The 24247-nt window shown below is 47.1% G+C and overlaps 2 protein-coding genes across 3 annotated transcripts; both read left to right on the top strand.

Moving 5' to 3' along the window:
- Positions 1-2022: 2022 nt before the first annotated feature.
- Positions 2023-24241, top strand: LOC117890743. Of its 2 annotated transcripts, XM_034795797.1 has the most exons (7): positions 2023-2153; positions 2263-2407; positions 22693-23004; positions 23070-23231; positions 23296-23373; positions 23433-23576; positions 23642-24241. In XM_034795797.1, exons 1-7 carry the CDS (start codon positions 2053-2055, stop codon positions 24035-24037), a joined length of 1338 nt encoding a protein of 445 aa, XP_034651688.1. In that variant the 5' UTR covers positions 2023-2052; the 3' UTR covers positions 24038-24241. The 2 variants fall into 2 exon arrangements, with proteins under 2 accessions (XP_034651688.1, XP_034651689.1); XM_034795798.1 differs by lacking the exons at positions 2023-2153; positions 2263-2407 and adding an exon at positions 21198-21413.
- On the top strand, positions 7364-7950 carry LOC117890788. The gene is made up of 3 exons (XM_034795863.1): positions 7364-7505; positions 7565-7679; positions 7742-7950. Exons 1-3 carry the CDS (start codon positions 7379-7381, stop codon positions 7893-7895), a joined length of 396 nt encoding a protein of 131 aa, XP_034651754.1. The 5' UTR covers positions 7364-7378; the 3' UTR covers positions 7896-7950.
- Positions 24242-24247: the final 6 nt, after the last annotated feature.

Genomic DNA, 24247 nt, shown 5'->3' with positions numbered 1-24247 from the left:
TGGGAGAAAACTTCACACTTAATGTACTATGCACAGAGAGAATAAAAGTAAAAATCAAAGCCCACGCAAAAAAACATGCACCAAACAGAGAAAACCTCTAAAGTTGTTGCACATTCTGGCAGTGCCCCCACCATCCCTCATGGCCCCAGACCAGCAGACGGAGACGCCGCCGACTAGTCAACGCTTTAAGGAATATGCCAGCAAATAATTAAAACATTTTTAAAAATAGTTTTACCATATGGATGACGACGACGATGAGGACCGACCGGCTGGGTGATGTGACGTGGTCAGGCCTCCACCTCCACCTCCACCTCCACATTCACATCCACACCCACTTCCACCCATTTGCAGAGACAACAAAAGCAAACAAATATTTGTCTGGCCGTCTCAGTCTGTGCATTGACCGTACCACACTTACTACAGACATGCACTCGTACTCGTACTCGCCATCGTACTCGTATCTGCTGCACGAGTATTTGCAGATGCAGAACGCACTTGCAGACCAGACGCAGTTTCTGTGCTCTGTGCTCTTTGTCGCCAGTCCCTCTAACAGCCATCCATTCTAGCCATCTACACATGTAGACGTATGTACATACATATGTACATATTTACATGTTTGTACATCATGCATATTTATGTATGCAGCTCAAAGCAGAGAACAACCCACTTAGACTTTGTTCCGTTCCCTCGCGGCTTTCTCGTTCCATCCCTTGTGCCAAGTTCAAAATTCCCAAAAACATACTCAAATTTTTTTACAGTTTTTTAAGCTTTTTGGTTGTACATCCATTGTATGTACATATATACATACATATGTATGTATGTATGTAGCTATTGTATATATTAGTTTTTCGGTTCTTGTTCTTGTAAGCTGCCAGAAATAGTTTTGTGGCAAAAACAGCGCCAGCCAAGTGCTAATGTTATTGCTTTAGTCAAAGTAGCTAAAAAGTATGTGCCAGAAGCATGACTGCGGGAACTCACTGTTCTGTGTATCTGTGTAGGTATGTATGTACGTATGTACATATGTATGTACATCTGTGCATCAGTATCCATGTTTAGGCTGCGATGCCAATTTATTTTCATGTTTCTTATATTTGTTTTTATATGTTTGTGCGTGCGATGAAACTTACAAATGAAAATTGTAATATTTTAGACAGCAAACAAATTCCCGCTGTCTGTGAAACGTTTGTTGGATATTTTTTTCTTTTTAAATTTACATAAACGCACATGTATACATAGACCAGCCATCTGGCAGTTGGATTAGGCAGTTAGCGGAGCAGGATTCCAGAATTGATTCCTCTCTCCTGTTCTCTAAAGCTCCCCCACTCGCAGTCAATCAATGGCATCAATCAACTATACAATTAAGTGGGTAAAAATATAACAGAGAGAAACCGCACACACTTCCCTTTGTCGCTAATTCATTTTGAAAACATTTTCCGCCACACCGTCGATGTCAGTTGGCGCCACTCGCCCGCCGCACTTCCAGCAGACAACAGAGAGAGAGAGAGAGAGAGGTAGAAAGAGAGCTGGGCAGGGGGAGAGCAGGTGCTGCTGTATGCAATGAGCGTAGCGAAATCGAAACAAAATGTAATAGTTAATAAATTACTTAGACAACACAGAATAATAAATCGATTTGATTAGCAATTAAAATGGCACAACAACAAATCGAGTAAAGCGGACAAGCATGAGCACCCGAAGCTATTGATACCCTTGCTTGTCCATTCATCGCATTTATAATACTTTTCAAGTTTGGGTGCAGCAAATAGCTTCTCACAGTAACAGTACCCTCTGTAAGGGTAGAAACAAGCAAAGCCACAAAGCTAATACTGGAACTGAGTGCATCTGGGCCAATCCAATCGAATCGTTCTGAGGCTGGGGCCCAAGGAAATCTCTTAATTACTTGGCAGTTTGCTCCCGTCGTCGTTGTCGGCGCTGGCAACAGGTGCTCTCGGGGATTGCTTATTAACTCATTATAAAAGCATTTCACAGCGGTTCGATTCGCCTTTCCTTTGCTGCAAAGCATTTCAATTGCCTCCGGCACTCGCACATCGAGCAATGCGTGCGCCCTCTGGCAGCGACCTTCACTTGCACTGTCGAGCATTAGGGGGTCCAAGCGAGCATCTCGAGAGAATTCCCCAAACATCTTGTCCCTGCAGGTACGCATGCGCTACAAAATCAAACGCGCTATTTACCCGTTAATGCTGACAAATTTCAAATATTTCTTTGCACGCTTGAATCACCCTCGTGTAAATATGTACATTGTAGAGGCATCCCGTACACTGCATCTTCCATCGCGTTCTCGTGGCGAAACATTGTGAAATGCAAATTTAATTTGCTAAATGATTCGCCCAGGCAGACAAGCAGACAGACGGACAGACAGACAGACAGAGATCTGGGAAACTGGTTTTGCGTGAGTAGGCAATTAATGGCCGTCATTTGTATATTCCATCTATCATAAGTTTATTTAGTTAATGAGAATTTGTTCTGCCACCTGCCCCGTTCTGCTGACAGTGTTGGAGAGTCTACAGAAATTCCCTTCCCTTTCCCCTAAGTAGAATGGAAACAAATGTCACACACAAGCCAGGGGGCGAAATATGCGAATACATCCGTTTTGAAAATTCCAATGAATATTCCTGCAATTGAAGTTTCGAGGAAAGTCATATTTAGAAGGCTCTCCAGTAGCGGAATCGATACTTCCGCAGCCGGCAAGGCAAGCCGCCAGCAAGTGTTTCCCACAAACATTCTCAGACAAAAATATAATACCTATTTATATGTACAATACACATGATAAGTTCCATATCTTCATAAGTATGTGGATATACGAGTGCACACAATGGAGCTGGGAGTGATATATGATACATTTGTCAGCATACATACATTTACCATAAAATATGTACAAATGTCCACATATACCCCATATCGTAGGCACAGAAACTGCCAAGATCAGCTGATTTCCTGGGGCTCTGGTTGAATGAATGGGGAGAACTTGATATGCTGTTTTTCGTGCTTAATTCCTTCGCTGCAAAGTCGTCCATTGTCCGTCAATTGAGTCATCATCGTAGCACACAGCAGAACAGAACAGAACAGACCCCCGTCTCAGTACTAATAACAATATCCACCCTGTGACAATAAATATTAAAAGCATTTGGGTGCCGCTCTACGGTTATTGGATATGTGTATCTTCAAGCGGATATACATGGGCACAGGAGGGGGGCAAGGTGGGGAGACATCCACTTTGCCACCCAGCAAATTCTTCTCATAATTCCCATAATATGAAATCTGCAAACTGAACTTGAATTTCGTGCAAGAAACCGATGGGAAAGTGGCTTTTTCTTTAACCGAGAATCGGTTGAAACTTTGTTGATCTGAAGCTCTCAATCGTAAGCAGAGGTCGAACCATGATCTGGGCGGCCCGACCGATCCAAACTTTCGTTGCATTGCTGGTGTGGGAGGGGAGCGGAAATACATTGGTTGTAGGCCAGAAGTAGCACATTTCCTGTGTGTTTGCCATTGATGCACTTTGGACAAGTGTCAAAAGGTGTCACCCCAACCACCCAGAGGTGTGACATTTTCTGTTGTTTCCTCTCTTTTCCCCCCCATTTTTTTGACAGCTTTGGGGAATAATGTGACAGGGCATGTCGGCTACCAGAGTTGTCTTTTTGTTTCTCTACCGCCTGACACCAACTACTACTACCACTACCATCGAGAGGTGCCACCGATGACGACGACGACGACGACGGTGACAGCAGAAATAAGAGCCACCTACAAAGTGTACAGAAATAGTTGGGGTACATTTCTCCTACAGGCAACAAACAAACAAACAAACAAATGAACAAATATTTGCCACAGTGCGATGAGAAAGACAAGAAAGTCTGGGGGTAAGCCGCGAGAACGATAAAACGGCATTTATTGTTCGGTAAATATATGGCATACATACTCATAATACTTGTGCCCAACCGATAAATAGGGTACAGACGTGTTGTCTACGCCATTCGGCGGCACAGCAGCGATGGAGCGTGGAGTTTAGACAGTCGTCGGTTAGAGAGAGGGAGGGGAAACTGTAACAGAACATTCAAGTGTCAAAGTGACAGTTCTGAAATTGATTGCAGAGACCATTGGACCATTGTGTCCGTGTTCGCTTGATAAATGCTCCCTTTAGAAAGACCTACCAGAGAGTCATTGGGTTATCTTAAAGTCAGAGATAGGCACCCAAGATAGCTGCTACATATATGTACATAAATATGTATTTATGTACATATGTACATGGGTTCTCTATATCATGTACGATGATCGACAGCCGCCACGTGGTGACAATGTTCATGCGCAGTCAGTTGTCATGATCTCTCGCATAAACCATACGGGGGTTACCTGTCCCTTTATTATTTCGCTAATATCGGGTGTGGAATATAAATTGTATGTGGAAAAGTGCTTGGCATTCTTGGCATAGCTACGCGTATTGGAATTGAATCGATACATAAGCAGGCAGACCGGAGTTATTAGAGATATTTATGTATGGAACGCCGCCTGTCAAAAATCGGCAAACAAATTGAATACGTTGCAGGGACAGAGAGGGTGAGCGAAAGAGATGGCAACTGCGTGCCTAACGAACGTAACAAATGCACAAAAGCAGAGAATAAGGAAATTTATGGACGCGTCCCCAACAAGAGCAGAAGGTGACCAGCCAACACCTGGAACCAGCCCCAGTCGCAGTCGCAGTCTCCGTCGGAGGCGAAGCCGCAGTCCAACGAAATAAATGAAGTGCCATGTGAAAATATTTCACACGTGCTAAGGTCCGCCGCTCTAAACATGAGTTCTGGGGCTACAATTTGTGGATTGTGTTCGGTTTTGTTGTTGCCAGGCTGGTCGGTCTGGTTGTTGGTTGTTGGTTTCGGTCTCCATTAGATACAAATCGGCGGTGCTGTTGCGGTTCATTAATTCCGCGGCGTTTGACAAATGCAGCGCCAGGAAACGACACAGAACCACAGAAACCAAGGCGACAGACCCACCGACTAACCGACCGATCCGTGGACTGATTTGAATACAAACACACATACACACACACACATACAACTGTATGCATATCGCTTTCTGCTTTCCGTCAATGTGCGGGCCATTTGCATTTTTAAACGATTTTCTCATTTGGTGGGGGCTTCTTGAGGTATGTTTTGTTGTTGTTTCTACATTGTTGTAGCTACAATTATGTAAGAAAGCGCTGGGTTTTTTCTTTTTGGGACATTTCGGGTCGGATTGCCAGCATTTTGAACCCACCGCAATCAGCGATAAGGAGAAGCCGGGAAAGGGAGCTCAAACTCGCAGAGCAAATGTGAGCGGGAGAGTGAGATCGGGAGAGAGAGAGAGAGCGACGCTTTATAACATAACTGCACATGTTTCGATTGCCACGCCCCGTACATAATTCCAGCATACCAAGTCAAGGCAGAAGCAGAACCGCAGAACTAACGGAACCGGGAGGGGGATATTTATTGGGAGGGGGCCGCTCTTGTGGTTTGCAGCGGGTCTTGAAAGGCCTCCCCTGCCCCCCACGATACTTGTGTGTGCCAGGCAATGTATGAAAATTAATGTTTGCAATCTGTAAAATTCTGTAAAGCGTAACTCAAACTTGCCAAACACACACACACACACGCAGACACAGCTATAGATGGACTGGAGCAGGCTGCTGGAATGGAAGCTGGAAGCGCGCTCTCCTGCTATTAGTGATGGAAGATTGGTCAATCGATATCTCTGCCATTTCTGATGTTTATCACTGTCCCCAACTGTCCTGAGCCTGTCCTTTTGCGCGAGGAGATAATTTCTCTATAGGGATGGATGGGCACGCGAAATGCCATCACTAGGCAGTCGCCGCCAAGAGAGTTCCTCTTATTCGTTTATTTTTGTTTGCCGTCATCTTACATTAGCACCGTTACATGGTTTTATTTTTATTTTGTCCAATTTACTCGCGCCACGGCAGCGTCAAGCAGTGCCAAGGCGAATCGGCAGCATACCCTAACAGCGCAGCAGAGGAGACAACCAAAGCAAAGGAGCATCACAGTTCGGAAAGAGTGTGGCGACTTCGGCGGACGGTCGCTTGCTTTTGAGGATTTTTTAAATTTTAATTAAAATTGTGGCCAAGTGAAATTTTTGCGCTCTGCGGTGTGGAAGGAAGCCCCGTTCCACGGCTGCTCCGGCTGGCCCGGCCGCCACACCCCCTACCCTCACCACCCCACACAGTATGGCTGTGCCTGTGGCTGCCCATGCTGCTGCTGCTGCATGTTGCATGTGCTGCAGGTTTTACAAGACGGGCGACATGTACAACATGCTTGTTTCTTTTTCTCCATCTCGCAGACACACAAACGCACACAGCCGCATTGGCAGTGGCATAAAGCGAAATGATCGACGACGTTGCAAAGTATTAAAGTCAGCGCGACACAATCTGCATATTAAAGGAAAGAAAAAATGGAAAAAAGAATAACTGCAAGAGCCAGAGCCACAGCCACAGCCACAGCAACTTGTTGCACAAACACATGCGCAAATCCAGAAATTAATACACGCCTGACAGGCTCACAATCAGAGTGCTGCGACTGTGGCTCGAACCGGACTGGCTCTGGTGCTTGGCCCAAAAAAAAAAAGACCGTCCATGCAGGTGTTTGGCCCGGCCTAGAGAACCGGAAGAGACTGGACAGGACATTGCTCTGTATCTCTCTCGCTCTCTCTCCCTCTCTCGATGTGCGGCCACTACAGCTGATTGGATTAGCTGTGAATTGCGCCAATTCATGGTGCTGCTGCTGTGGCTGCCACAGGCATTTCATAAGTTTCCTTTTGCTTTTCGTTTTGTGTGCTTTTCGAGTGAGTTTATCGCCACACCATATGCATTTTGGTTGAACTTTTGCCACAACATCCGCTGCGCTGCGCTGTGCTGCGAGTCAGGGGAGACGACAAATTCAAATGAAATGTTGCATATGTAACATATGCACCTCTCCCCTACCCCAGACGTTGCCGCTTCGAAAACAACAAAAAACTTATTGATATGCTTGGGCTTTACTCGATTTTACTTACAAAACCAGCAACGAAGCACAGCTACAGATCGAGCAAATTCCCTTGCCAGCTACAGGATATGATATAGTGATTCGATTTGGATTATTTTTTGACTTCCCAATTCCCAACTTACCGCACAATTGCGCTGTGACTAGTCCAGCTTAGAGAATCAGCAACAGAAACTTAAGAAGCAGGTGGCATTTGTGGGTGTGATTTCCAGTTGCAACGGCTGTCAAATTGTTTCAGTAAAAATCTGAAGTATTTCTGCGAAATGTTTTATCAAATCGTAGTACATTTTGGCACCATGAAGGGCCTATAAAGGCGCCCCACCAAACAGGCCAGCAAACATTAAATGCTTTCCACTCGCTGTGCCAGTTACAGTGCCAACAAAATGGGCTGGAACTTCATTCTAATGGGACTCATGCTCATGCCATTGGTGCATTCTTTGGTGCACTTTAAAAATGTTGGACCAGGCGCAAGTAACTCGGTTTTTCATGCCATTTATTTTTGCCCAGAGCTTATCTTTGAATTATTTCAGAGGGTGGCTGCAAGGGCCTAAAGGGCGACTTGAAGGTCTATGGAATGGAAGACGACCCCAATGTCTGCGGTGCGCTTCATTGCCAAAACGATAAAGGCGACGCGCTGATCCACTAGCAAGTATCGCCCAAAAAGTGTGCCTTTGGAGTGCATCTCAGATATTGATGTTTCCCTTTAGCTGCCAGATTCCCGGTGCGTTCTCCATGTGCAGAGAGAATGGCATAGCGTCATCAAAGCCCTGGCCGGAATGCTGTTGGATCTGCGTCGAGCTGATAGACTGCGCCAAAGAGGACACACAAGTGAGCCCAGAGGCTCCCATAGAAACGCTGTAACCAAGATAAATGTATCCACACTTGAAATGATAATGCAATTGAATTCGAGTCCAAATCGGAATTTATTTGGAGTATTGATGAGAAGGTGCGGAAGATGCTGCGATGAGTCACAGTGTGACATGGCCCAGCAGTCAGTCGGTCCGAGTATAGAGGCAGGGGACAAGTATCTCAGAATAGGCATTGACGGAATACAGATACAAGTCGAGTGATTCAAGCCGAAAGGTATTTTGCTCTGCCATTGTATGGGATGACGCCTTGGCTACGTTTGCAAATATTCGAGATGGGAGATGGGAGATGCGAGATGGGATAGGGGAAGATACAATACATTCAGCGTTACAATTTCCGAAATACTTTTCAATAGAATGTCAACTGTTGAAATTGTTTGTGTTGCGCTGCCAGTCAGCGCTGCTTTTAGTGACTTTTTTTAGTTTTCTTCTTTAGTTTTGCTTTTGGTTTGATTTGGTCTTGTATCTTTTTATAAATGTGTATCTGTGTGCTGTGTGTGCTGTTGCTTCTGCTGCCTTTTGTAATGCAATTGAACTAAATGTGGCGACTGCGTGTGACATTTATTCTCCTGCGAGCGCTGCTGCTGCTCCGTCTTCCACCCATGGCAAGCCATAGAAAAACGTCAAGCAGCCTGAATCTGAAGCTGAAGCTGATGAGCATGTATCTGTATCTGTATCTGTATCTATCAGAGCGTCGCCTCAACGCCACTGTCGCTGCTGCCTTGTGGCCAATGTAGCGCAACCATTGATGAAAGCTGAAAGCGACCCAAGAGTTGGTCATTGAACTGGCGGCTGCCCCTGCCACATTGTGCCACCATCTTCCTCTACACTTCTGGCTGCCTTCTGTGTCTGCCTCTGTCTCTGTCTCTGCCTCTGCCTCTGCTTCTTCGTGTGCTGTGATTTTTCTCGCAGATGAAATGAAAACTAAAGCATTTAAGTAGTTCGATGTGAATGTGGACGGGGACGGGGACGGACACCAGCAAATGGCTCTTATGCCGCGTTATCTGCGCGTTAATTGTTTTGGGTCTTTTTTTTCGGTGCCACCAAAGTGTCGATGGGCAGGGAGAAACTTTGAGGAAATGTTCAGTTTCTATGCAGTTGGCATAGCTGACATACCCTAGACCAAAAGGGAAAACTTGGCAACGCAGCGTTTGAAGTGTCAATTTTGAAATGTGACTCGTCGCGAGGGTCTTGTCTTCCTTTTCTTTAACCCTCCATCCCTGCTCTGTTCCCGTCCTTCGCCTGCTCTCTCTTGGCAAGTGAACAAAAACAAAAGTTCTTTTTGGGTGCTCTTTAGCCGAATAACATGCTCAATGCGGGAACGGAAATACGAGTCACTGGCAGAGAGCGAACACCTTTGCACTCCAAGCTCTCCACTCACTCCACACTCTCCACACTCTCCACTCTCCACTTGGCGTTGCCGCCTAATGCGATGCAACGACAGGCGACTTAATGCACTGATCCCAGATCCCGGTGCGAAAACATTTAACATTTCATTGAACTATTCCATTCGCTCTAACAGAGTCCCGTCCCTCTCTGCCTTTCTCTGTCTTTGTTGGCATATCAATTATTTCGGTGACGCGAGTTTAAAATACATTTCCAAACCGCGGAATACTGAATCAGCAGAATGCTCTACCCTAGGAATGGAATGGCATATGGGCTTTGAGGAAGCTCAAGGACTTAAGTCTCCATTCGGCTCGAATGCTTTCATGAAGCAGAGCAGAGAACCGCCTCTGGCCTGCCCTGGCCTGGCCTCAATGTTTCAGTTGGGTATTTGGGTTCCGTCTGTTGATTTTATTAGATCGAAGGTATGCAGGGGGGAAGGGCTCACTGGCTGGGTGTTCGCGGGGTGTGGGTAGACCCATTTCCATTCAACTCCATGCGCCCCACCTCGCCTCGTTATAAATTGCGTATGCAGGCCCCTTGGTCAGTTTCTGAATACAAAATCTACGCGTTTAACATACGAAAAGAGAGGAGGGAGGAGGGAGGAGGGAGCAGGGAGACGACACCCTTCCCCTGCCACACTGCTGTATTTATGGTAAATGAGTGGAATTGGTAATCAATTCTAAGCGAGTCACTGCCGTTGGCCAGCTTGGTGTTAGGCACGGGGGGGCCTACTACCCGCAGAGTCCAAAGTTTTGTCCATGGTTGGGTTTTATGGTTGCTGCTTGACTGGCCAATAATTAAGATTCAATTCAATGCAATTGCAGTGCCATAAAAGAAATGGAGCCCCAATTGCATTTTGGGCAGCTTTTTGCGTATGCAAAGCGGCGGCGGCGGCGGCAGCAGCGTTAGACATCCAATTATAGGGAACTTGGGCAATAAAACGATACAGAAATCGAATCGAATTGAATTGAATTGAATTGCATTCAGCTGGAGGGGCAGCTAGAGCACACACACCTGAGCTCCATTTCCAATTGGATTGGTTGCGGTCCACAAAGATTGGGGCCGAATCTACCAAGAAGAAAGTTTCCCCTGCCTCCAGACTGCTGCTGTTGTTGGAGCTAATTGTCTGAATTGATTAGGCCGATTGTCACAAATTGTCATATGATCCAATTGGAATATGAAATGAATAGTTAATGCTTTAATGGGATCGTCATTAGATTGATAGACCTCGCGGCTCGCGGCTCGCAACTTTCGAAAACTTTTGCTACGGCATTTGGCTAACTCAATTATGTATGTACTCCCCGCAACACCCCAACACCCCCTCATGGCTCGTATTAACTTTGCTTGCTTCTACCTAGGAGTTGGAGTGGGTGGGGCTGGGGTGGGGCACTTGTGGGGTTTCACTTTCACAAACAGACAGGCAGACCAGATGTGATGGCTGCTTGGAGCTACAGAACAACAGTTGACAGTTACAGATACACATGTATCCGTATCTGTATCTATAGATAGATGTATCTACAGATGTAGCTGTTAACTATAACTGCAGCTGTCAACCAGTTGTTGTTCCTCTTTCTTCTCTGCGGTTCATTGGCTTCTGGCTTCGGGCTTGCACTTGTGAGAGAATAATGAACAAAAATATTGAATAGCTGGCCGCCTTTTCGGGGCTGGTTGCTGTCTCTGTGTGTGTGTGTGTGTATGTGTGTGTGTGTGTGTGTGTGTATCTGCGGGTCTTTTGTGCTGTCATGGGGCACAAGAATTATGACCATGCCAGTTATTAATCATTTGTGTGTGACGCTGTAAATGCTGACGCCTTCGGGCCTTGGGCCGTGAAAGTCATAATAATTTATTCAGCATAGACACATAACTTTTAACTCTAACAAAACCAACAGCCAAGAAAATATGTTAACAAAGAGACGTACAGCAGGAGAGCGGGAGAGAGACTTCTCCCAGTACTTGCAGCACGTGCTCTGTGGCCATAAATAAATATTATCGCTGGACTGCAAAATGTGACAACAAATTTGACCGAACATCAATTAAAATACGGCCCATACCTGTGCGTAGCTCGGCGCTATTTAAATTGGAACCCAAATGGCCACTTGGAATGGTATTCCCCAACTGAATTATGAGCAGAATGGGTAATCAATCGGCCGGATGGAAATCAGTTTATGTTTTCCAGCAACGAACTAAAATAGTTAAATATTTCGAGCTGCCACAGCGAGTGTTGCAGCTGCTGCTGCTGCTGCTGCGTGGCCATTCGGGCCAGCAATTAGAATAAATTATTGGAAAGACAAAAAACGTTGGATACAGGTGAAATCCAGGTGCCGCAGACACCACGAAATGTAAATCACAGCCACAGATACAGCCACAGCCACAGCTGCTCGGCTACATTGAGCACAAAATCTGAATTCGAACCGTTTTGAATCCAAATTGAGGTTTAATTTTCATTGTCTCTGTGCCAGTCTGTTAGCAGAAGAATATCAAATGAAACAGAAAGAGGGAGACAAAACCCGTTCTGGTTTTGAGATCGGTTCGACTAGGTTTCCAAATCTCTTTCCCCCCCCACTCTACGTTCCTCCCTCTCCAGCGATACTTTTATATCTTTTGTATAGCGGACCGCTTTCGTTGGTCACTTTTGTTGACTTAATTTATTGACATTAGTGGTGTCTTTTCCTCTCCTTCTGCTGCTCTTTCTATTTAGATTGGTATTTGGTTTTCTTCATTTTGATTTCTGTTTTATTTTATTTGATTATAGCTCTCGATTCGCCTTTTACGTAAAAGTATATGCGGTGGACAGCTCGGACAGACGAGCAAACACCTGACTCTGGGACTAGCACTGAACCGGTTCGACTCGGAGGGGGGGCAAGGGTAGATGTAGATGCCACTGCGATAAGCCTAATGAGATTATGTCTCTTTGATATGCATTTGATTTAGTCATGGAGCAAGTCAGTCGCCGATAAGTATAGATTCAATGCAGATACAACAGTGATGCAGTTGGTCGGCGGTAAGAAATGTATCTACCCGAGAGTATAAAATTGCACATTTCTTTGATGAAAGTCATCAAATGGTCTCTCTCCTCCCTCACCTGATCTTCGCATGTTGTGGCGACCACAAACAGTTCGTTTCCCCTGCCACGTTAACTGGGCTAAAAATACTCGCGCAGACATTAAACTTTTGGGACTTGATAATAAATGTTTTTTATGAAATGAAAACAAGCGTGGGGCAGGAGAGATTCACACACTGACTGACAGTATACCCTCACACTCTGACATCAAGGATCCTCTCAGTGGGTGTATCAAAATTCTGTGGCTAGTCTGCCTGCCTCCGTGGCAGCGTATTCGAAAATGCAACAAGAGAAACGCCACGCACAACGCCCACACGGAGGCTTTAATCGTTGAGGCAAATTAAAAGTGAGACAAGAAAATGTGAAATTTATTTCTATTAGAAAACTTACTCACCTCCACAGTCCACCCCCCCACACACGCACCAACCCCCGACCGTTGGCTGGAATTGTGTGGCAGGAAGCGGCATACGATATTTGTTCCATCTCCCCGAGCGTCGCTCTCCTTCCCCTTGTGTTGCTTCTATTTTGGATGATTTTTTGTTGTTGCATTTTTCAGTTGGAAATTATTTTTGTTGACAATTTATTAGCGGAGATTAGGTTTTGGTATTTGTTTCGCTTGAGCACGGCATTCTTTGTAGTTTCGAGTTTATTTTCGGTTTATTTGCAAGTGTTTGGTTGGGGTTCGGTTGGTTCGGCTCTTGTCACATTGTTTGTTGGATGGAATGATCTCTGTTGAAAAATGGTTCCCGCGAGCATCCGTTCGCTTCTCTTGGCATAATTTGGCAGCAATTTGCTGTGAATTTGTCGTTATATTTATGCTGGGATTTGTGATTTCCCCACCGGCAACTTGTGTTTTGCTTTGGACTCACTTTAGTTGGCTTACTGGCAGCCAGGAGGAGCGACCGGCGGCAACTGAATGTCAGACTGCCGCATGTCCGGGCACGAAGTCTCTTTCCCAGGCCACAGGACTCCAGGCAGGGGGCCAGTAATATAATTTTTTATTCGCAAAAAGTAAAAACGATGACGAGTGCTCGGACAGGCGCCGCGCCGCTGCGGGTATGGCTCTGCTGGCGCCTGCGCAGGTTCCAGCTGGGGGACAGTACTGGGGCGAACATTTACGAGTATTTTCGCATTGGTTTGTGTTGCTGCTTGCAATACACAACAATTTCCGCATATCATGTTAATCGCCCAGATACACGCAATTGTTTTACCTGCCCGCCGTAGCGCCCAAAAGTATGTCGCATTTACGAGTATTTTTTCTCTGTTTTGCCGCGTCGCATTCATTGCTTCCTTTCCTCCATTTCGGCAATACATTTTGTGTGTGTCTTCCCATCCCCCAACCCTTGGCAGGGCCACAAAAAGCACAGCCAGCCAGCCCTAGGCAGGAATTACGTTACTGCCTGTAATTAATTTTGGTGCTGGCATACATTTACGATCCTCCGAAAACGCATTTGAATTTATTTCGTTTGTCGCGCGTTTTGTTTTGCATATTCGGGGGGACAACCTGCTCCTTCTGGGGGCAGTGCGGCGCAGCCTTGGCTCAAGTTGTTGACCCTGTGAGCCGTGTGTTCCATGGAAATTGCAGATGTTGGCGCCCGATATGTACTTATGCTAATCCCTGGCTGGCGGGTGGGAAGCTGCCTAATTGATTACACATTTTCGGCTTAATATTTGTAGTGCCATAATTAAAAGTAGAAAACGGAAGTAACAGAAATATGTAAGCAACATAAACAGAGTTTAGTTAACATTCCCCCAGCACGAGGTGAACTTACACCTTCGCTGTGGGGAGGAGCAATCACTTATTCACCACGCTCAGAGAGACAAGCGCAAGAAAGGGATGCAGATAGAGAAGAGAGTTTGCCCGTGGTGAAGACGTCACCGCAGCACTTTTCAGCTGCCAAAAGTTGTAATTCGTTTAATTAAAGGTAGAGAGAGTGCGAGAGCGTATAATGCCGAACTGCACAAAGAGCAAGGCTAACAAATAACGGTCATTAAGCGGTACTTACGCTGCCCTGAGATGTTGCCCAGTGCCTTGATTAGCATAATTTTTGGTTGGTTCTCGTGGCGGGCGTGCCAAATGAAAGTGAAATTGGGGTCAAAGGTGGAAAACTCAGCCACATGGTGTGAGTCCTTGGGGAAATTACGGGAAGAGCGTCGTAGCGTGCCTGTGCGGAAATCGTTGAATCGCTGAATCGCTGCCTTTTGTTTAGTCGATGACAGGCTCGGGCTGCTCCGACGGATGACATATCGTATCGGGTTTCCATATACATTTTTTGGTACTTTCTGTGGCTTTGCTCCAATACTTGCGGCTTGTGGGGCTTCCGTGGGTCGCGGACTCTGCTGTGTGTTCCAATTATCATGCCGCCGGAGGAGGACTGACTGCAGCACTGTCAACTCCCAATTGAAACATTAATTCATGTCGTCCCGACTTAATTAGCCAGAAGGATAGGATAAGACACACGGACATGGGTGCGCTGGTGTGCGCAGAGTACTCCAAGTGCGGACTCCGACTCCCCGACTCCCCGACTCCCTACGCATCATTTAATTACGTTAATTGGCAGCGGGGGGTCAGTGACAGTCACGGGGCGTTGCTGGCAGCGGTGTGGCGAGCGATGACGTTGCCAAATGATGCATGCCACTTGGCGCACATGTTTGAGCCACATAAAGATGGGCCAGGAAAGCGCCAACAAAATGGCTTAAACTCCATTTTGTGCCGTTTCTGTTTGCTGCTTTAGCAACCCCTTGTGCGGGGGCTGCTTTCTGATTTCTGCGCAGCATCCGTGAATCATCCGCGAATTCAACCCCTCAATGCTCTGGCCACACCTCAGGGCAGCTGGAGGGGCGCACATTAAATGCTTGAAATGATGGCCAGCGGCCACTCGGTGAGACATCCAGAAATTCCTCCTCTTCGGCACTCGGCACAACGCGCAGACAATAAGTTGTGGGCCCCCGCCTGGCTCTGTCCCCGCTGCTGATCAGCGCCACCACCCACCCAACAATCTTGAGTTAAACATTTCTAATTTATTGATGTTTCCGTCGACGTGAAAGTTCTTGTTCAACTGCCAAAAGTTCTCTCTCTCTCTCTCTTTCGGTCCCTGCTTTGGGGCTGAAACTAACTCAAATTTATGATGATTAAGAAAAATCACAAAATACTTGGGCAATCTCTCTATAGATGCCACGATATATGGCCCTGTCTATGGGAAACGCAACGTGTGGCCCCCAGACCCCGCCGTCTCCCTGCTCGCTACGTGTCGCCCATTTTCACTCTCATTCTCATAATTTGTTTGTTGTTTCAAAAATAGAAGAAACCATCGCCAGATCAGACAAACACAAACAGCAACAAATTCTTAACTTGGAGGCCATCGTGGATGTGTAGCATGTCCGCCTTTTGTGTGTGCCCATGGATTGGGATCGATTCCATTTCCCCCCCATTCAAAGGAAATGAGGTGAGACTGCGCGGATCCATCAATCACATGGAGAACAGCTGTAGAGTGCGTTTTCTGTGGCCCAGAGTGTGTGTTTGTGCGGGCATAAGCTCCATGGATATACTTACTACAGTTCCTCAGTCTCAATTAAGTGAACATTTCGCTATCTGGCATGCCATTTCCCCTTGAGAACGGCAAAAAAGCAACAACAATTTGTCAACTGATTTATGTGCTTTCATTTAATGTTTGTGCTTTAAATATTTTGGTATTTGTTTAACTAAAGAAACTATTCAAAGCCAACAAAAGGCAGCAAACTCTCGAGCGCAAAGTAGGTTTACGGCTAGGCAAATGAGTGGCAGATAAACTTTGACTAGCCGAGAGGCACCACACAGCTGGAAGGCGCTGAAATTCATATAATTTCCATTGCTTTAGGTTCTTTTGTTATCGCTACATTATGTTCAAATCTGTAACCTCTGGAAGTTGCTTTAGCTTCCATTCCCCATGCCGTGACTAGCTCCTGCCCGTTGTCAAGGCAATCATTTGTATGTTTAATCAGCACAGTAATGAACTTGATAGCGATCGATAGGTATTTGCAGTCGCAGACCTAAGTAACTACATAATTCCCATCTAGAAAAGCATAATGGCTTCCCCTACAATTCCTAAAAGTTTCACAACCGACAGGCTCCGTTCATAAGTAGCTTAATAGGCAGATTGTATCTGTTGTGAGGATTGATAAAGCCATGAATGTCGATTTGCCCACGACGTGCCCATGCGGCGTTGCATGACAACCGGCAGCGGCAATCGTTTTATTTAAACGCTCCCTAGCCCTGCCCGCTCCCAATTTAGTTCAGCGCCCAAAACGTTGACATAGTTTCGGTCTCCACCGCCACCCCCGCCGGCTCTCAAGAAAGCTAATTTCGAACACAGTTTTTCAGTTAGCGACTACAAGGGGCCACACAGGGTCTATGGGGGAAACGCCCCTAATCGCAGCGGCTGCCTTTCCTTTCCTTTCCTTTCCTTGCCTTGCCTTGCATGTTCAACGTGCATTCGGCCGGAGACTGACTACAGCACGGAACAAGGATAGCTTCAGCTACAACTGGCAGTTCAGTTGTCAACCCATATCCAGTTTTAGGACTGCACCCAACCCCCCGCCCGGCTCCCAGTCCCACTGGCCAGGACACGGGCCCATTCCCTTCTCCGCCCCTTCTCCGTTTGTTTGGCCCGGCCAAATAGCAACAAACGACGCCAGCGCAGCGACGAAGCCTGTTAAGTGTCCCCGGGGTGCCACCCCCACTCTCCCCACTCCTCGCTGTATCCGGATCCATGTCCGTGTTGCTGCTGCTGCTGCTGCTGCTGCTGCTGCTCTCTCTCTGCTGTACACAAATTTTCAACATTTTCGCTAATATTTCCGTTGGCGTTCATTTTAATGTGAGCCATTTGTTTGCTTTGCTGGTGTGTCGTCTCAGAGTCCTATGCGGGTCACTTGGCTTCCTGTCTGCACCCTCCACGCCACTCCACTGCAGGAGCTCCACCTACCTGGCTGGGGGTGGTGCGGCGCTTATCGCGGCACTCTGCGGTTTTGTTTTTGTTGATTTAGTGGAGCAGCCTGTTGAACTTTTCGCTTCGTTGCGGCGACAGGGCAGGACAGGACAGGACACACCCAGTCCCCGATGGGCGTCCACGCGTTCCCCCATTGAATTTCCATGCTCGCTGGGTGGGTCCACAGTGGGGCTGGCAGCACTCACAGCATTAATAATGAATCATATTTTCACATTTAACAATGCGAAAAAGTGTACGTTCTTGAATAAGTGTAATCAATATCTTCTGTTTTTTTTCGTATTTATGGATGGTAGTAGGAAATTTCATAAAATAAATAAAACAGTTGGTCTTTGTTGCTTAATTTTGAACGCAATAAGTTTTGCGCGCGTCGAGTGGCAGTCGCGGGGGTTGCCAGACCCGAGCCACACGTTGTAGCTGAGTGCTGCGCTTGACTCCCAGTAGAGGCCGCCACTTGGTTGATGGAATGTCAAATTACGTGTAAACGTGGGTAGTCTTATAATGAGACGTTAGGGGGCGGCACACTTAGTTAAAGGGAACGTGGAAAATATCAAAAATTAAAACAACGACAAAGAATATGTTTTTAAATCTGAGAAAACTTTATAAAAAATATATTATAGCAAAAGATACTCTAACCGGCTTTTCCTGGTTGCATCTGCGGACTCCTTTATTAACCTTTTCTTTGACTTTTGGGTGCAGCGAACAAACTGGAAAATTTTCAAAAACGGAAACGCCATTGATTGTCACAAGTGTGGAGTTGTGAGACGCCGCTGCTGCTGTTGCTGCTGCAGACTCTGACGCTGAGTTGTATAATTATGCAATCCGCGTCGCAATTCGTTTGCATGTGCCAGCCAATTGGCAGGCGTGACTGCAGTTGACCGACTGACTGAGGCAGCCGCAGCAACAGCCGCAGCCATCCCACGTTTAGCAGCTAATCGAACAGATATGCTACACCCACTTAACGCCAGGTCGTTTGCAGCTCCCGCCCCGAGTGACAGATTTCCTGGGTATCCCATTCATCCATCTCCCTCGTCGCAGCGAAGGGCTCTCTGGGTCAGCGAACTTGGAGGGAAAGACCAGTTTAGGCTTTTCCCCGCTGCAGTTCCAGGCGCCAGTGCGTCTCATTATGCGATCGTTAAATGATTTCAAATGTACGAGCTGCGATGGATGACCATTAGCTTGGGGCGCTGCCATAGACAAATGTCTATGCAAATGACACTTGGTTGGTGGCTCTATGGCAAAGACATAACTCATGCAGCTGCGGGGCTTTGTTATGGACACGAATTGCATGAGGGGTTCGTGCCCAGAGTCTTTTGTTTTGCCGCCGAATGGGGCCAGCCGTTGCGTGTGACCTTCAGAGGGAAATTGTTTGTGATGCGCGTATAATGGAGACATAAATTTCAATCCACTGCGGAGATTTGGAGCTGCAGTTTCAAGGAAACTCCAAAACTGTAGCAAGGCTGTTGCCCAAGCTGGTGCGCCGCAGCCTTATATGGATGTGCAACGGCGCCAACGACAACAACATCTTGCCGCAAGGCGCAAGTGCGTGAGTTTGTCAACGTCCAGCCACATCGGTTGCATTTGTTTATTTTGTTTGGTGGACAAGCAGGAAGCAATGCCAATTCAATCGGAAGTAAAAGGCTGAAAACGATAGTACAGGCACTCCAAAAAGGTGTCGTACATGTGTGAGTCTCGTATGTGAGAGACCACGCCCACTCTTGTCAAGTTGACGGAGTTATGTGAGCACAACCCACACACTATCTGGCGATCGCAGTGCCAATCTTTCGGCCATTCAAATCAGGCAGACATAAGATGGAAAGAGAGAGAGAGAGGGAGAGTGGAAGAGCTAGGAAGTGCATGCCAAATGCTGCTCTAATTTTCATGCCGGAACCAATTGCAGACCAAAAGCAATAGCAAAAGCACAAGCACTCCCTTACTGACTGCCACTGGCTAAACGTTCCACACACATTGACCGATTACCGCCAGCGATAAGATGAATAATCATGAGAGATATAAATAAATAAATAAAGACAAACACACACACACACACACACAGCAAATAGCTGCAGCACGAACGATGTGGGGGAAAAGTAAAAGTGGTCCAACATCAACGCCGCTACAGACCATGCGGCGGGTGTTGTGTTCGAGAGAGAGAGAGAGAGAGAGCGTGGCAGCAGGGGAGAGCGCGTGGCGGCAGGGGAGCGCGCGAGGCGGCAGGGGAGCGCGCAGCGTAGGACATGGAAGGCAAAACGGAAGGCGGCAGAGGGAACGCATGGCCATGGGCAAGTGGTTACGCATTTCATTTGGACCATTCAATGCACTCCAGTTTACGGCTCGGACTTCCTGGACGGGGACACACACACTCACTGTCGATTGGGGGGCAGCTTCATCTACCTGGATTTGATGAATATTAATATGATTGGAGCTGGAGCTGGAGTTGGCGTTGGCGTTGTGCGCTCTCCTGGTGTGAATCCCGTTTGGCACTTCCTTATGGCCCGGCGGAGGGTGCAGCTGACAGTCAGAGGAAATGGGAATATATGGCAGGCCATTAAGGGAGAGCCATAGCCAACTGTCTATCCCCTTTCGTTCCGCAATCGATACTCCTAACGGTTATGCAACTCCCCCTCCCCCCCACACTCGTTGTCTGGCTGGACTTCCCACTAAGTGAAACGGAACCAGACCGCGCACGCACCTGGAACAGCTCCATAAGCTTTAGCTCCCTCTCCCCCCTGCCATCACTCATGTGCAGAGTGCAGAGTAGAAAACGGATAAAATCAAAATTAAATCAACATGCAATTAACTTGCTTTTGGCCAAATGAATCGAACCATTTAAAGAGGTATTCCGCATGTCTGCGGCTGTGGCTGTATCTGCGGCTGTGGCTTTGCCTTTTTACTAGTATTTGGATCCCGCTCCCATTGCAATGTTGCAGGAAATGAAACGGAAAGCAGACATATGAAATGAGATATGAGCAATGCCCGCAATGTTCGGAGTCAAGTTTTGTATTTCTATTGTCTATAATTGGCGCGGCGATTCGGCCAAGTGTTGGCCAAAGGGCTTGCTTGCCACATTGTTGCACACAAAGAAATAGATAGCAATTGACGGATGGGGGAGCCTACCATACGCATGGGCATAGGCATAGGCGTAGGCATAGGCACGTCCCCGAGCATTGCCCTTAACCGAGTTTGGTCGCAGTCGCAGTCGGAGCCATCGAATTACATTAAAAACCATCTAATTAATGCGACACCACCTGGCATATCAAAACATCCCCAAGCCCCATATATCCACAATAAACCAAAACGTGACGACCTTCGGCTTGGACTATTGAACAATAAGAATTCCCAAAAATCAAAATCAAAACCGGCCAGCCGCAATCTCTGCCCAGGAAGATGGTCAGAAAGGGGGAGCGGAAAGGGTTTTTTTGGTTTGCTTTGATTTCCCATTGCGTGCTTTTAATTTGCATTGCCGAAATGCGGCTACCGATGCCGCTGTGGCCTGCCTTTATTTTTCAATTTTTTCGGCATTAAGATTTATAACATTTATGGCCATAAGCTTTTTGTGTCGATTACAACACCAACCCGCAGACAAAGTCACGTTCAACGCCAAAACAAGAGAGTTGCAGCTAGGGAGCGACGGACAGAGAGAGAGAGAGAGAGAGAGAGAGAGAGTAAGCTCGGGCAAAAGCTCAGCTCAGTGTTCGCCTCGTTGTTTACACACGAAACCGTTATCAGAATTCAAGGTCTTCTACTCTCCTTTTCACGCAGAGAGAAAAATAGAGAAAGAGAGAGAGAGAGCGAGAGTGGAAGAGTCGGAGAGTAAGTGCGTGCGTGTGTGTCTGTGTGTGGTGCTCTCATTTCGCCGGCTGCACCTGCGCTGTGTGTATTTAATCGTAAGCCCACAGTCTTCAGCACGTCAGTCGATTCCCCAAAAGTGTCCAAGGCGGTGAACAGCTCCGCCACCCAACCCAAGTGATCATCGTTACCCCTCTTTTACACCGCGGTATAAGCCAGTGCCACAGATAGTGCTACATTTCGACCTTATCTCCAGTTGTATTCGGGAGCCATGAGGATCCAGCGGCATTTTGTGGTAATTACGAAAAAAACAAAACAGTGGAAACAGTGGCAGAAGACACTCTAAATGGGGGTGCCGTTGATGTTGTGGAACTAATGGTGGAGTCGGGTTGAGTCGGTAATTTGCAAATTATATTTGCATAGATTGCTCTTCCAGTGGAAATGGGAGAGTGGAAGGTGGTTCAGTGAATTTCTCTTCGGAAATTGCTCAAGTTGCGGATTAAGCGATTGGGGAAGGATTAGGTAATCTTTGGCGCAAAGTAGACACAAGAAAGTGCAGAAGTTTAAGCAAAATACGATGGGAAATAAATGTTACTTTTGCTTTTCAGATAATAATAGGAAAAACCTTTAAAAATGTGTACATTTCGCTTTCCTTCTGTCCTTGTCAACATCACGATCCGCACAAATTGAGCTTTTCTTAGCTGTCTCATGGCTGTCCCATTCCCACTTTTGTCGCGCTTTGTCAACAATTGAAATCGCTTCGCGATCGTTTCATTAGCATCCATTGGGTTATCCATGAAGTGCAAGCACTACCTGGTGGGACGGCACGCGAGAGAGTCTCGCCGACTCTTTTCCCTCACGATCGATGATCCAACTGCAGCCCGAAACCAGTCGTCGTCACTTTCTCTGCCCAGCAGGGCGAGGAAGCTGACACACGATCATCGATCCGCTTACAATTAGCACAATCAGAGCACGGCGATGAGATAATTTTTGCCGGCGCTAATTTTCATTTCATAATCGAATCTTGTTGACATTTGTGCGCCAATTGATTGGGATTAGTTGTGGGATATTTTGAAATGAAATTACCCAAACTGGGAAGGAACTGGGTGTTTGCGAAATCCCAGCTGCGATTGGTGTGGCTGACCTTGTTGGATTCTCCAAAGACAGGCAGACGTCTTGCAGCATTGGCCCTGCCACAGCCGCAACGCCAACGCCAACGCTGACTGACTGACTCATAAAACATACGAAATAAATGTTTGTTTAAAAAATACAATTAAATTTGCATAATAAAACAAATTGACAAAATAAAGAAGGGCCAAGCCAAAGAGAAAAGGGGAAATAAGTCGTTGCCCTGCCCTGGATGAGGCGGCGCATCTATCATCAGCCAGGTCTTGACCCAGGTCAGGCATTGTGCGAACCCATTGAGGATTATGTAACGTTACTCTGCCGGTGATTGGCCAGACGCTGACCCACTTTAAACCCGTTTTGGGACAGCCCCGTCACATTTCTTTTTGTCTGAAGAATATTGAATTAATTATCTTTGCTGTTGCGAAATCTCTTTCTTTTTGTCCCAGCTTGGTCTTCTCGGTGCGCTCTCTGTGGCCATCGGTGGCAGCCAAGCCAAGGCTGTGGTGGATCAACAGGCAGCCGGCACACAGGTGGACAGCAAGAGCGTTGCCCAGCAGCGCATCGACTTGGGTGGTTTCAGCGATCACATCATCGATGAGCATCACATCGATGAGCATCACATAGAGGAGCACCACCATGAACACCACGAGCACCACCATGATCCTGGTTATTGGAAGAAGAAGGTCACGTGGAAGGAGGGCTGGAAGAAGATATGGAATCCAGCCAAGAAACAAATCTGGAATCCCTCATGGAAGAAGGTTCGCCTCGAAAAGGAATCAAGTTCCACCTGAAACTGCTTTCTGATTGAGTTTTTCTTCTGTAGATCTACAAGCCACATTGGGTGAAGGTTCCCGGCTGGAAGGAGATTCAGGTGCCGGCATGGAAGCAAATTTGGGTGCCCCACTGGAAGGAGATTCTAGTGCCAGCCTGGAAGGACATTCAAGTGCCCGACTACAAGCAGATCTGGACACCGGAGCTAGTGAAGGTAAACAGATATTGCTAGTGCCATAATTAATAGCCGCTATTAATGTTTCGTTACCCCTCTTCAGGTTGGCATTCCCGGCGAGAAATATTTGGGCAAGGATCACGAGGGCTGGGAGTACACCAGTCACGATCTGTGGAAGAAGGTCAGTCAGCAGCTTCCTCATAATCATTTTGCAACAGTTCTCATACCTTTCTCTTACAGAAAGTGGTGTGGAAGTCACACTGGAAAAAGATTTGGAAGCCAGCCAAGAAGCAGATCTGGGTGCCCGACAAGAAACTGGAATGGAAGGAGGGCTGGAAGCAGTACTGGAAGCCAGCAAAGAAGGAAATTTGGACAGATAAATTGGTATGAACATTATCACTCCACAATAATCCTCCCGGCATGAGTGATAAATCCCGATTTTGTAATAGGAATGGAAGGAGGCATGGAAACAAATCTGGGTGCCCGGCTGGAAGGAGATCTGGGTGCCTGGCTGGAAGAAGATCTGGAAGCCTGTGGTCATATCCGAGTGGTTCCCCTCGCCCGACCATCATCATGACCATCATCACCACGAGTCTGGCTGGGATTGGGACCGCAAGGATAATGGTGTAGCGCCCGCAGGCGTCGCCGCCCCAACTGCCACTGCCACTGGCAAGGACAAGGTAGTGTGGAAACGCGATGACACCAACGCTTCCGCCTCAGGCAAGCCAACGGTGCTGCAGCCAGTGGCCAGTGCCGATTTCCAGGCCAAAGCACTGGAGGCGGCCAAGTCGACAGCTGCAGCCGGGCCGGCAGCCACCTCGCAATTCCAGTTTCCCGGTGCGTAGGCAGGGTGGAGGCCTCAGTGAAGCCATTCGCCATTGCATCACTGCACCTGCAACCTGCAGCAGCCCGTTCCCAGCTCCTTGTAAATAGTTACAAACCAGTCGCTAGCTCTTAAGGCCATCCATCCATCCACTTCCATTTGCTTTGGCGCCGACTTAAATTATCTCTAGACTTAAATGTTTAATTAAAAACAAAGTGAATACAAATACGAA

The sequence above is a fragment of the Drosophila subobscura genome, chromosome E (assembly GCF_008121235.1).
Source record: "Drosophila subobscura isolate 14011-0131.10 chromosome E, UCBerk_Dsub_1.0, whole genome shotgun sequence".
NCBI classification, from domain to species: domain Eukaryota; kingdom Metazoa; phylum Arthropoda; class Insecta; order Diptera; family Drosophilidae; genus Drosophila; species Drosophila subobscura.
This window is presented reverse-complemented; position numbering and strand designations above follow the sequence as displayed.